Source organism: Lissotriton vulgaris, chromosome 10 (assembly GCF_964263255.1).
Source record: "Lissotriton vulgaris chromosome 10, aLisVul1.2, whole genome shotgun sequence".
NCBI lineage: Eukaryota > Metazoa > Chordata > Amphibia > Caudata > Salamandridae > Lissotriton > Lissotriton vulgaris.
In genome coordinates this window covers 65,657,998-65,671,699 of record NC_141698.1, presented here as the reverse complement: position 1 = coordinate 65,671,699, position 13,702 = coordinate 65,657,998, and the positions used below count along the sequence as shown (strand labels likewise).

At 38.5% G+C, this 13,702-nt stretch overlaps 1 protein-coding gene across 1 annotated transcript in view; it reads left to right on the top strand.

Moving 5' to 3' along the window:
• RAB26 (RAB26, member RAS oncogene family) overlaps positions 1-9,764 on the top strand; it is a 760,792-nt gene extending 751,028 nt beyond the window's left edge. Inside the window, exon 9 of the mRNA XM_086940491.1 lies at positions 4,951-9,764. Coding sequence (XP_086796617.1) covers positions 4,951-5,053 — 103 coding nt within the window. The 3' untranslated portion in view covers positions 5,054-9,764. The remainder of the gene's footprint in view (positions 1-4,950) is intronic.
• Positions 9,765-13,702: the final 3,938 nt, after the last annotated feature.

Sequence of the window (13,702 nt, the reverse complement as noted above, 5' to 3'; positions counted from 1 at the left end):
CAGCACTATTTTATATGATTTATATGAGAGATCTATTTCTCAGAGAAAATATAACTCGCAAACCAAGTTCAATAATCAGGGACATATCTTCTTCCAATATAGTTCACACGCTTTAAGAATTGTAAACTTGGACACCGTCTCTGTTCCCACAACTGTAAATTGCTGGCGCGTAAAAAGTGTGAAGTCACCTAACTACTGTGCAGTATTTCTCTATATTAAATCCTTTCATTTTATGAGCGGTTCTCGTGGAATGGCTGACCCTCAAAATAAAACCTTTAAGTAATGGTAGCTTTTGCTGTCAATTGTAAAACCTCGGAAGACGATTTTATATTCGTCTAGTAAAGATGTCGCACCTAAATTGCACTTAAATAGTCCATGTTATACGGTGAGAGGACAACTTCATGGAATTTGGTTTAATACTGCCATCGTGTGGCTATTTAGAGTATTATTTTAGATCCTTTATTTTCCTCAAAAAGAACACGAGGCCAAATTCACAAAGCTAAATCTTTGGCCGTGATTTTCCGCACGCATACATTTACTGTTGTTCCTAGATGTAAATCTCAACCTAAATGCACCTCGCTGACTCTGGGCGGAGATTTACGACTAATGGTAGGAGTTCATACCCCACTCCAGTACATGAAGGTATGAGGAGATAGTGCTTTTCTTAGTGCAAATTCGGCGACCATAAAGTGTTGCCTGATTAAACAAAATCCACAGCTGAGTGTAGTCATCAAATCAATACATTTAAATACTTGTGAAACACACTAGGCTCCACACAGCAGACAGAAAGTAGTTAAGTTTTCAAACCATTAAGTTTTATTAAAAGTTAAATGTTTGCATGTTCAAAATCATCAGATTTGTATCAATCAGTAATGAATAAATTGATGCAATGCAATGATCAATATGAAATTCAAATCTATCAAAATCATATAACTAAGCAAACAATTATAAAGTTGTCTCAAAGGAAAGGGTTAAGAAAATCAGTTTCTCCATAAAGAGATTACTCTGCTCTAAGCTGTCTCGAAAGTGGACAAAAGCATGTCTCTACACGTTCTGAAATGTTCTGCTCTGCGCTACCTTAAATCACACAATTTTAACATTTGCTACAACTGCACATGATTCGCATAAAACACTCAAATTAAAGGAAAACATACAAATACAATCTAAAGCTCATTCATTTATCAGGATCCTACACAATTTAGCTTCTGTCCTACAAACATACAGTTATCTACAACGGACGAGATACGTTGCAGGTGTACTGTATGCACTAATTATAACATTCTGCATTTATCACATGAAGGAAAACGTTTCAAATGATAAAGAAAGCAAAAACACATCATGTTTGTAAACTGTGAGTTCAGCTTCCCCTAAAAATTAAATACGCCTGTGACATGAAACAAGATGGCTCCTAAACATTAGCCATACTAAACGCATGGCAAGATTAGTTATGGTCAATCTTAACATGAATATTACATAGTTTGTAGCATACGTGTGTTTACATGTAAAAGTCGATAGAATGCAAAAACATTTAATATGAAAAAAACCCTATCAGTGCCGTGTACAACTCAAAATATGACTAAAGTTAATACTTGCAATTTGAAATGTGTATTTTACATGAAAATGTAGTTCTAACTATAGCAGGTAAGAATCTCTATCTATGCTCTGTGAAACTACAAATAGAACAAACTTAGGGAAACAGGCGTCACCAGAGGAAAAGAAAACACCTCTGATGAACATGGGTACATTCATACTCAAATACATTACACACTTTAGCTCTGTCCTCTTCCCCTTGTACAGCAAGACAGTGTGGAGCCAGACATAAACTGCAATTTTCGTTGTGTGCCATTGGGTGTGAAAGTTTTTGGGGTATCCAATCTGCTATTATTTGTCTTCGATTGCCCAGGTAAATTAATGATAGATTAACAGATTACATATTTGTAATGTTCTCTATGTATGTACATCTGTCATGCTTATATTTTTGGCCTGTGTAGGTGTCTGCAATTTATACATAAAACGACTTTTTGTTAATTTTTTTTCTTTTTTATATTTTTTATTTAGTAAAATGGAATGTATATGCCATTGTGTAATGTGTAAATTAAAAACATTGTTTACATTAATGTTATTTTTTGTATTTTATCAATTTTTTAAAATGCGTGTTGTCTTTAATGATAGGATATTTATAAGTGCCTACAGTGTTGACAATTATGACTACTATTTTTACATGGATCTTTTTTATTTAATGTATTTGGTTTGCCTTTTTGTTTACATTTCTACAATTTGACATATGGATGTACGCAAAGTTGAAAGTGAAGTGACTATTTTTCTTTTATTTGTTTATTTCCTTTTTTACTGGTTAGTCTTTGTAACGGTGGTGTTAGACCCTGCCTCTATGGATTTGTATGTGATTCCCTTGCACAACTTCTGAAACCATTTTTTAGTTCATATTTGCCGTTTTCCAGTCACTTCCTATTGCCATTCCCACATTTGCACCCAAAATAAAGACCTACTTGTGCAGTCCTCCACACGTATGGCAGACAACTAAGGCATGTGATAGGCTTTGGTGGAGATCTCCACACATACATTTGTGATTTGCAGTTATGAGTATGTGAAGTAGTACCATTTTATGTATTCATAATTTCCTTTTGTGAACCCGGCCCATATTAGCTCTTGGTCGCCGGGGCATTATTAGACTTTATCCAAGCTGTCTTCATTTTCTATCTGATTTTCTCAGTCCTCTTTGGTCATACATTTACATACTTAGTCATTTTTGCCATGGACGAGACTATTGCGTGTCTAATACGTATTTCAATCCTCATGGTCCCAGTCACAGGAATTTTGCTATGTGTAGGAGTGACTTTTTTAAACCCCGCTGCCTCTATAGGGTCGGTATAGAAAAACAGTATTTATATGACTGGCACAGTATATTAATTATTTGAGTTACTAGATATATTTTGGGAGTACCCCTTTTTTGATGGCAACTCTGTGACCTACAATGGCATAGATTCTGGTGTATGACTAATGCGGTGAGGCGGTTTCAGGCCGAAACCGGCCAGCCTATCAATAATAAACATATATAAATATCCCTCAGACCACAGATAAAATTAAATACTTCCATGGGAAGCATGCTCTACTCATGCTCTCTGTGTAGAACTGGGCTTCTTTTTTTGTTCTTTGTTTTTAGCAACCTAACCTATTCCATTCATGAAATAAAGCCTGCTGCAGTAGTACAATTATATACAACACTCTATGCCGAAACGTCTCTGGGCGCTGGAAAGTCAGATGCCTTCAGTCCTCATGAGGTCTTGAACAAGCTCAGAATTTCTAATGGCACTGCCCTGTCCTAATCTGACAGGTTACTCTAAAGTAGAGGCCTGTGTCAGAAAATATAAGCATGCTGGTAGTGTTGAACAGGGAGAAAAGTAGTGTTCATATTTTCTGGAGGACTTCCAGAAATGGCCGGGTGAGAGACTTTGACAGTGTTCGAAAGTAGGAGCCAGCATCTGATGTCATAGAAGAATGACTACAGAAGTTTCAGTTTGCAGGGCTTTTCCCAGGCATGCCACTTTGGACACCCTTTAGGGTGTCAGACTCAGTAACCACTGAGTGAGTTTTCACAAGGTTTGTCATAAAAAATCTAATGGACATGACAATACACAGCATCAAGATTGATTGTGCGTTGTTTTTTTGTTTTGTCCTCATCCCACCATCACTTTCTTGCTGGTACATCTCTCATCTCTCCAGTAGGAGAGGATGGACCTGTCCACGCAAAGATATTGCTGCTTCACAGCAGTCTCCCCTAAAACGAAGAGAAAGATAAGGAAAAAACAGGGACCTCCAGCATACATGTCTTAATCATTGTACCCACTTGTTTGTTGCCAATTTAGGTAATATGCCCAGACCCTCTGGGCCCGATTACAAGGTGAGAACCTTTTTGTCAGTCACAGGAGGATAGACCAGTCCTTAGAACATTTCCTATGTTATTTCCTTGGGTTGCTTCCATTGTTCATGTCAATCAAACTATTCGGAAGGAAACATTCCTTCTAAATTCACCATAACTCACGGAAAGGTTGTTGCACGCACTCGATGCCAGAGGAATAGTCAATTTCTACCTAGACGGTTCAAGACTCATCGGAAAGACTAACCACCTTTTCATTGCTTAATGAGCAGCAGAATACTGGAAATGCCATCACAGTGGCAGGTATTGCCGAATAGATTAAAAAATGCATTTGAGTGTGTTGTATGTTAGCCATTAGGATACTTTTGGACTATGATATGTTGTGCAATGTGTGGACTTTGGGCCACATAGCCATTTCAAGATATGCCTGTTGTCAATTTGATAAATTAGCTTCTTTACTGAGCCCACCCACTACATGGCAGAATAAGCTCAGCATGTGCATCTTAAAAGTGCATGTTCTAAAAGAATTATTACAGGTAAGTAACTTGTTTCCTCCATTCACTTCCCTTCAAAATCAGAGCTGGTGCTTCCATAAAGTGAGGTGTGATCGTAGGGTGCCACCTGCCGATGATGCTCTCCCAGCTGATTTATAATCCATTCCTTCTCTTATTGTGTGGGGGAGCAATCTTAAAACCTGGCGTAGTCTGGTTCCTTAATTTTGCAAGTTAGCATGATGGTCTTCATGATGGAGCACCGGGACAACATTTTCAGGTGCTTTATACAGCCTATAACATCCAAAATTACTTCAGAAGTCCTCAAAAACTTCATTTTTAATTATTTAACGTGTGTGGGGAGCACTCCACGAGACACAGAAAATCCGTGTAGTATTCCTGCTCCAAATAATAATAAAAATGAGGGCTAATTGTGTAAAATGCAGAACTGTCCACCTTTGCAGTGATGGTTTTGGAATCTTGTAAGGGGTTGGAAACACAGCAACATTTCAGTAGATGTAATGTGCCACTTTGGTGACTGCTTGATTTTCTCTCTTCTGCCAGGGAGTTGAAGCATCGCTCAATGAAGTTGCCCAACGAGCCTAAATTTAAACTCCACGACTACGTGAAGAAGGAAGTCAAAGGCTCCAGCTGCTGCCGATCCTAGTACCAGGAGTACGGCTGACCCACGTGCAGAGACTCGCGACTGCCATCGCCACGCACCTGTGCAGGAATATTCCCCCGCCGTGCATGTCCCTTCTTTGGTGTCTGTCTACTTTGTCAAGGTTTGCAACAAGACACGATGAACAAGAGGACATCAAGGCTTCTATGGTGTTTGGATGTTGGGTCCAGTCCTCGCATGGTTTAACACCAGCTCGGAAATTTGCTGAAGCCCCGCCAGAGGACACGACTCGCAACTTCTTTGCTTTTCATACAATGTAAATGACACTCATGTCAACGCTGAGTTCCGGTTGAGGCTTTTACGCCGGCTAATATCTGTTTTTTATTTTATTTTAAAATGAAGTTGTGTGTAGTACTGTAGTTGACATGTGTTTCCATGTTCCAGGATGGTTTTTTTAGGAATCTTTATCAAGACTTCAGCAGGTTAACCCTTTGCCGGAGCCAATAATATTGTTATCAGACCCGCTTAATGTTCAATTCTCATCACTTAAAGGGCATTGGATCTCAGTATGTTGGACCACGATTTGAGGAATGCTGTGTCCTACGAGACGGAGTCTCAAATCATTCACATGTTGATGGAATTCAAACAGTAAATACCTACCAGTGTCTGGGATGTTGTCTAAGCGCAGTGAGTGGTACCATCATTGGTGTAGATCAGTCAGTACCATAATTTGCCATCACTAAGGCAAGCTTGCGAGCTAGGTGAACTCAAGAAAGATGATCAGACAAAAAAAAAATCAAAGGGGAGAGCACATGATTTATTGTTTCATTGCGTTTTCAGATTTCTGAATTTTGATTTATCAGTTCAACGTGAATTATTTTTGTCGTGCAGAGAAAGTTACACATTTCCAAGTGCACTGTGGAAGAGTGGGACATGTCAGAGAGGTAGCGTTACGTCAATGGATACTTCTAACAGGTGATTAATTTCTAAAGCATCTTGCTCATCAACAGTGGGTAGGAGGGAATAATGCTACCCAGGCAGCAGTTTACAATATAGAAAGCACATCAAAATATCTCCATTTGTATTGCATCATGGGTTTCAGGCGCAGGCTTGAAACAAGATGGCGGCTGCCATGCTAATGATAAATGCAGACTTCAGGAGCTTCTTTTTAAGTGATAATGCACTCACAATTGTAACTGAGTTTAAGCACAAAAATGAGTACAGAAGTCAATGTATTTAATTTTGTTCTTGGCACTGGACGATTGGTGCCACACCAGTCCTGTGGATTTCAGGAGAGAACGTATCACCCCGGAGGGTCGGTGAGCTATCTAGATCACAAAAAGTATTGACTTTCTTAGTTTGTGTTCCAATTTCAATCCAGAGGCTTGAAAAGAGGAAAACTAATAGGACCACTCTCTTTACAGGGAAAAGGATAACCAGACGGTTTATATTAAGGTGAGCATGCACCGTGGCACCAAAGGATTTGTAAATATTTGGATAATCGTTTATCCGGATGGTATGGTGTTCATTGGTGTTACCAGCACCTTCCAGTGACGCTTGATCGTTTATGGCACCATTGATAGTTAATCATCAACAAAAGGTACAACTCTGACCAGATATTGATATCACACCGATGGTTGACAATTTGTAAAAGTAACTTTATAGGCAGGCTGGTAATTAATCAGGACAAGACAAAATAAAATTGTTGGGGCTTTCTATCTTGTAAGCTTAGCCGTAGAGTGGACATCTCAGCCATCTTGGATAGATGTATTCTTTTCGGCCATAAGTGGGAGGCTCAAGGTGGAGCTGTGAAGCAGCTGGCCGTGTGTGTCGTACAGAAGCTTACTATTGTGTCTGTGCTGGGAATCCAGACTGCAGAGTGATAAAGAAGAGCTTTTCTGGACAAGAATGACACAATATGGAACCCTGTGCCAATAGTTGATCTAGTTTAGCATTCCAGGAAAAGAGGTCATATCTTTCTCAAGTAGGACATTCATCATTTGCCAACTGGAGTGATATTTATCCAATGGATTTTAGTGCACAACAATCTTTTTGTGAATTGGACTCCTTTAAAGGTGCCAAAATGGTTACCTGGGGCAGTATCATGATGGTCCAAGCATACAAAAAAACAGGTGAAGTGTCTAAAGTTCAAACGCATAACTTGGAATTGCTCTGAGTAAATGCACAAACATTAAATAGAACAAGTGGGAAACAGTGAGCAGTGGTTGCCTCTCACTCTTTCCTGCTTGCTCTGTCTGAAGTTCATGCATTGATTTGGAACACTGTTTTAAATGGAATTATAGAAGTGCAGGCACTCACTATTTAGAGTCTGAGTGCACCTGAAAAGTTTCTGACTCTCGCTGGGATGCCCAAAGACTTTCATGCTGACTTTAGCAGCTTTGTGGTAGAGGTGTTACCCTTGTGGCATGAGAGTGAATTTTCTCCTCCTCCTCACTGTAGAAAGACGGTGGACCCAGAGTACATAAGGGCCATCACTGTCCCCACAGGGCTAATCTTTTTGTGGCCAGTATATTTTGGATTCTTATTGTTTTTCTTTTGAGTAGAGTACCTAATTGTCTATGTCCTGAAGAATGCCCCTGAATCCCAGTTGAGGTCAGCCAAGGGCTGAAACATGTTGACCATCTACAGGAGTATATTTGATTAGAACCCAGAGTCCCCTTTCTTTTAATCCTGTCCTAGAGGACTATCGAATAAAGTTAATGTGGCCCTCTGAAGTTTTATTCACTATCAACATTGCACTCAGCCCCTCACTGACCCTCCAACAATGCACATTTCTCAAAACACCTCAGCTACTCACCCGCTGGGGAGTTGTAGCCCACTCCAAGGACCTTGCAGCCTGGGTATGAGGAGGGAATCCAGTGATGAAGCATGTCATCTTTGTTGAGTAAGGGTTCTCGTCCTTTAAGAAGCTCTCTTCTGACAGCTACACAACACACCACTATACACACATACATACATATATGATCACATATGTGTGCAAATTTTTTCCCTTCTTTTTGAGCCAGATGTACTTTTTGTGAGTTTAAAGTGCCCATGCTCTCCCATTAAATGTATTGCAGCAGTGCTGAGGAGGGAAGGTGCTCTCTCATTAAATGTATTGCAGCAGTGTTGAGAAGTGTTGGTACTCGACAATTAAATGTATAGCAGCAGTGCTGAGAAAGTGCAGGTACTCTCCCATTAAACGTATTGCCGCAGTGCTGAGAAGTGCAGGTACTCTCCCTTTCAAATTAAAGGAGCTCAGGCTCTCAATGCCTACCCATTTATAGCACTTACTTGTAGAAATTCTGAATTATGCGTTTGAACTTTAGACGTTTCACACACAAAAAAAAAACATATGTGCTTGGCCCATCATGATATGGTCCTTGGCCTCGCGGACATGCTTCAAAAAGAGGAGTCGTGTGTTCCTTACCAATAAAATGTGAAACAATCAAAACTTATTTTAGGGCCACCCTCAAGAATTGCTGAAATTAGGTAAAAGAAAGTAGTATGGCGAATGAGGAGAAATAATCTGACATTATTCGAATTTGCAGTACTTGCCATTTGGGAATGATGTACCGTTTGCTGCATTTCTTGAATGTAGAATAATGTATGTGACTGTTCTATGATCCTGTTGTTTTTGTATTTCGTAACAAAGATGAAATCAGTGTTAAGAATTTATGAAAGCTGTATATTGTTGTTCTACCAAAAAATGAATTAACTAGTGTGCACTTTGTAAGGTATTTTACGATGCAAGCTATCTTTGTTTAAAGAAAATGGTACCATTAATTTGTGTAACATCTCCTTTGGTACATGTAGACTTTTACATTAACAATGCCCTGTCTCATCCTCCCATAACATCTCACTAAGCTCAGCATCCTTCGTCTGTTACATTTTGAATGAAATGATGGATGTAAGAAAGGTTCCTTATACTCACCACTCATAAAATCCCTTTTGCATACTGCAGCCCATATAACTTTAAGGGTCTAGGCCCACTGCAAAACCATGCACAGAGAAAAATCTCTTCTGACCCTTGCAGGCCTCCATCTCTGCATTTGCAAGCGTCAAAAAGGGTTCACAGAATGAATCCTCCTCCATGAATTATTGATCAGGTGAGAGTTAAGTGAATCCTTGTGAGTGGTAGTGTTGTGCATTACCCGTTTGATGCATTTGACCAGTGCTTAATTTGTAAACCAATAAGTGCCAGGGCTGTGTGGTTTGCAACACCTATTGCCCCTGCCAGCGCTGCAAATGACAGTACCACCATAACTACTAATCATCACACACCAACAAGTTTGACAATTCAGACTGTTCCAGGCCACAATGCTGTAAGAATGGCTTGGGTGGCAGGCATTTGTGATTTTACTGTATATTGAACCAATGCATAACTGTTGTTGAGTTAGACTGTAAATTAGACATGCAGCGCCACCATGTGGCAGATTGACATAAGTCCCGGTGCTGACAATTAAGAGCACCGGACACCACCAGCTCAAATTAAGCACTGCATTAGACCCATATTGCTTGTTGCTTTACGTTGATAATGGCACACCGAAAGATCACCCTCTGAATATAGTGGATGCTGGTAAAGCCAAGCAGCTGCAGGGGCTGGGGTAAAAGGACTTGGCACAGTGCCAACTGGGAACAGTTAATATCCATGCCAGAGGCTACTTGGTGTAGGGCTTCATGCATCTTAAGGGTAATTCTTAAAGCATTGTAATGTAAAATAAAAAAATGTTCCAATAAAAGCTTTCTTTGAAGGTAAGTTTTGGTTCTTTACTAGGATCAGTTACTAAACAACGAAAAACAAACAAATAATCTGTTTACATTTTGTTATTATTATGATCCAAAACTTACAAAAACAATAAAAATGATGTGTCTATGGTTAGTTGCACAACCATTCTGTTCCCCAGTGGTTTGCTCCTGACCACACACATGACATTAAAGATTATGTCATCATTGATGTCAATAAAATCCCTTGTGACATCAGACATGACTTCATCAACTGGAACCAAAAAGAATTGCATTTTTTTTCAAATATTAACTTAAAATAGACTATTTTTGTGTACTTAATGTTTCTGAGGACATCTCAGTGTTGATGATGGACTGGCGCCTTAAAAATGCAGTATAAACAAAAGGGAGGAGTATCACCACCGGACCAAGCAGCGGTCCTAATGGAGATGGGGGAAAGAGTGAAGACACAAGGAAAATGTTCCTAGGTTAGAAGACCCCTCACTCACCAACCTAGTTGGTAACATGCTTCATCATCAGGGTCCCACCCGAATAGCCAAATGCCATCCGGGTGTGCTGCGACACCTGAATTACAGTGGAGAGGGTAATTTTTGTGAGTGTGGTGTAAAAAGTGATATTAAAAATTGGCGCAGTATACCTTCAATAAAACTTTAATCTGAAGGTTCTGGACAGTAATAAAAACAAATTCAAGATATTAAAGTAGGTTAAATTGACCTACTAAATCTATGTGTGAGGTGCTTGGGTCATTTTTTTCAAATATTAACTTAAAATAGACTATTTTTGTGTACTTAATGTTTCTGAGGAAATCTCTGTGTTGATGATGGACTGGCGCCTTAACCCCTTAGGTGCTGCGCACGTTCACCGGCCGACGGCACCACTACCTCCGTAGTGCTGCCGTCGGCCGTTGAACGTTCGAACTGCACCTGCGCAATGGAACGTCCAGCACTGGAGCTGGACGTTCCATAGCAGCTATGAGGTTAAAAATGCATTCATTACATTTAAGGATATCTTTTGTGGGTGTAACTCAGCTACTTTTAGGAATAACATACTTTTCAAAGACTGACCACGGACTTAAATCATGCCTCTGCCTTTTGTGTCGGCGAGGATAGCTATTACTCACACATCTGCCGATTGTACCAGCAGCAGCCTTTCTGACGTCTATTTGCCATCAGCGGTACTGCAGACTTATTTTCCTTAAACTCTTATAGGATAATCTTTTGGGTGAAACTTCAGCCAGTTTCTTTCTATGTCATTTCTGTGAGGGCATCTAGATGTTGATTGCGATTTCTTCGATGTCATCAGTAGGGAAATTTGTGATGACACAAGCAATGCAATTTCGCTGCAGAATGTAGGTGTTTCCTAGAGTTCAGATCGTAACCATATTAATCTTCAAGTGAAGATTTTCAGGTAATTATGTCTTTATTGCGTAGATTAGCACCTTATTTTAGGAAGCAACCTTTACTGCCCTTAAAGAAGCGTTATTTTCTTTTGTGTTAGCATTCGCGCCAAGAATTTTCAATTCTATTAAGGACACGGAGGCGAGGATTATCCCACCCGGTTTATTACAGTATTGGTAATAAATACCCACCCGCATGTTCTTTCGAGGCTGCGACCGGGAGGCATGGAGACATGAAGATCGTTCAAGGTGAATATTGATATCACCGCCAATGGATGTGAATTTTGACATCCAAATCTCATATCAACTCCTTATACAGCATTCGCATAGAAATGTACTCTTCTATCTTTAAAATACAAGGATCCCTTCTATTTTACCTTCTGAAGACTAAGACTGGTTCTTACTGTTAAAGCTTTGGAATACATAATCCCTGACGTAAATCTGATAATCATTCGCCCTGAAGAAGTCCTTCGGACGAAACGCGTTGGCTACTTATGTGTGAAGATTTGGAATAAAAACAAGAAAAGAGAAATTCCATGGACTATTGATATTTTTATTATTTTTACTAAATACTGTGTGGTGTGCTGTACCATTGTGTTGAAAGGTGTTGGATAGCGTAGGGGTAAAAATTACTATTCCCACTCCAGAGAGTGCAACAGTAGGGAAAGTGTTGGATAGCGTAGGGGTAACAATTACTATTCCAACTCCAGAGAGTGCAACAGTAGGGAAAGTGTTGGATAGCGTAGGGGTAACAATTACTATTCCAACTCCAGAGAGTGCAACAGTAGGGAAAGTGTTGGATAGCATAGGGGTAACAATTACTATTCCAACTCCAGAGAGTGCAACAGTAGGGAAAGTGTTGGATAGCATAGGGGTAACAATTACTATTCCCACTCCAGAGAGTGCAACAGTAGGGAACGTGTTGGATAGCGTAGGGGTAACAATTACTATTCCCACTCTAGAGAGTGCAACAGTAGGGAAAGTGTTGGATAGCGTAGGGTTAAAAATTACTATTCCAACTCCAGAGAGTGCAACATTAGGGAAAGTGTTGGATAGCGTAGGGGTAACAATTACTATTCCCACTCCAGAGAGTGCAACAGTAGGGAAAGTGTTGGATGGTGTAGGGGTAACAATTACTATTCCCACTCCAGAGAGTGCAACAGTAGGGAAAGTGTTGGATAGCGTAGGGGTAACAATTACTATTCCCACTCCAGAGAGTGCAACAGTAGGGAAAGTGTTGGATAGCGTAGGGGTAAAATTTACTATTCCCACTCCAGACAGTGCAACAGTAGGGAAAGTGTTGGATAGCGTAGGGGTAACAATTACTATTCCAACTCCAGAGAGTGCAACAGTAGGGAAAGTGTTGGATAGCGTAGGGGTAAAAATTACTATTCCCACTCCAGAGAGTGCAACAGTAGGGAAAGTGTTGGATAGCGTAGGGGTAACAATTACTATTCCAACTCCAGAGAATGCAACGGTACATCCATAACCCGCTACAGAACATATTTATCAATTATTCAATTAATTAAAATTAAATTAAAAAATCTCAATTAATTTATTAATAAATCCTACTAATTATTAATTATTTTAACATAATTAAATTACTTCCCACACTATTCCCCTATAAAACCATAACCCGCCACAGAACATATTTATCAATTAATCAATTAATTAAAATTAATTAAAAATTATTCTCAATTAATTAATAATTCCTACTAATTAATAATTAATTTAACATAATTAAATTACTTCCCACCCTATTCCCCTATAAACCCATAACTCTGCTACAGAACATATTTATCAATTAATCAATTAATTAAAATTAATCAAAAATGATTCTCAATTAATTAATTAATATTTCATACTAATTAATAATTAATTTAACATAATTAAATTACTTCCCACCCTATTCCCCTATAAACCCATAACCCGCTACAGAACATATGTATCAATTAATCAATTAATTAAAATTAATTAAATATTATTCTCAATTAATTAATTAATAATTCCTACTAATTAATAATTAATTTAACATAATTAAATTACTTCCCACCCTATTCCCCTATAAACCAATAACCCGCTACATAACATATTTATCAATTAATCAATTAATTAAAATTAATTAAAAATGATTCTCAATTAATTAATAATTCCTACTAATTAATAATTAATTTAACATAATTAAATTACTTCCCACCCTATTCCCCTATAAACCCACAACCCGCTACAGTACTAAAACACAACTTTTAATTAAATTACATTAAAAATACATGCTAAAACATAATAAATACTATATAATATACACTAAATTTATTTAAAAATCGATATTAGTAACATCGAAATTATTTACTTCGATATTACTGACATCGATATTTAAAACTTCGATATTACTAATATCGAAATTAAAAGTGTCGATATTACTTACCTTCTATATTATGTCCCTTCGATATTTAAACTTCGATATAATTGTATATCGAAATTTAAAACTCGATATTTTGTCTGTGTACCATGTGGAAAGTATTTCATACCACCAAAACCGAATAAGTAAAAGA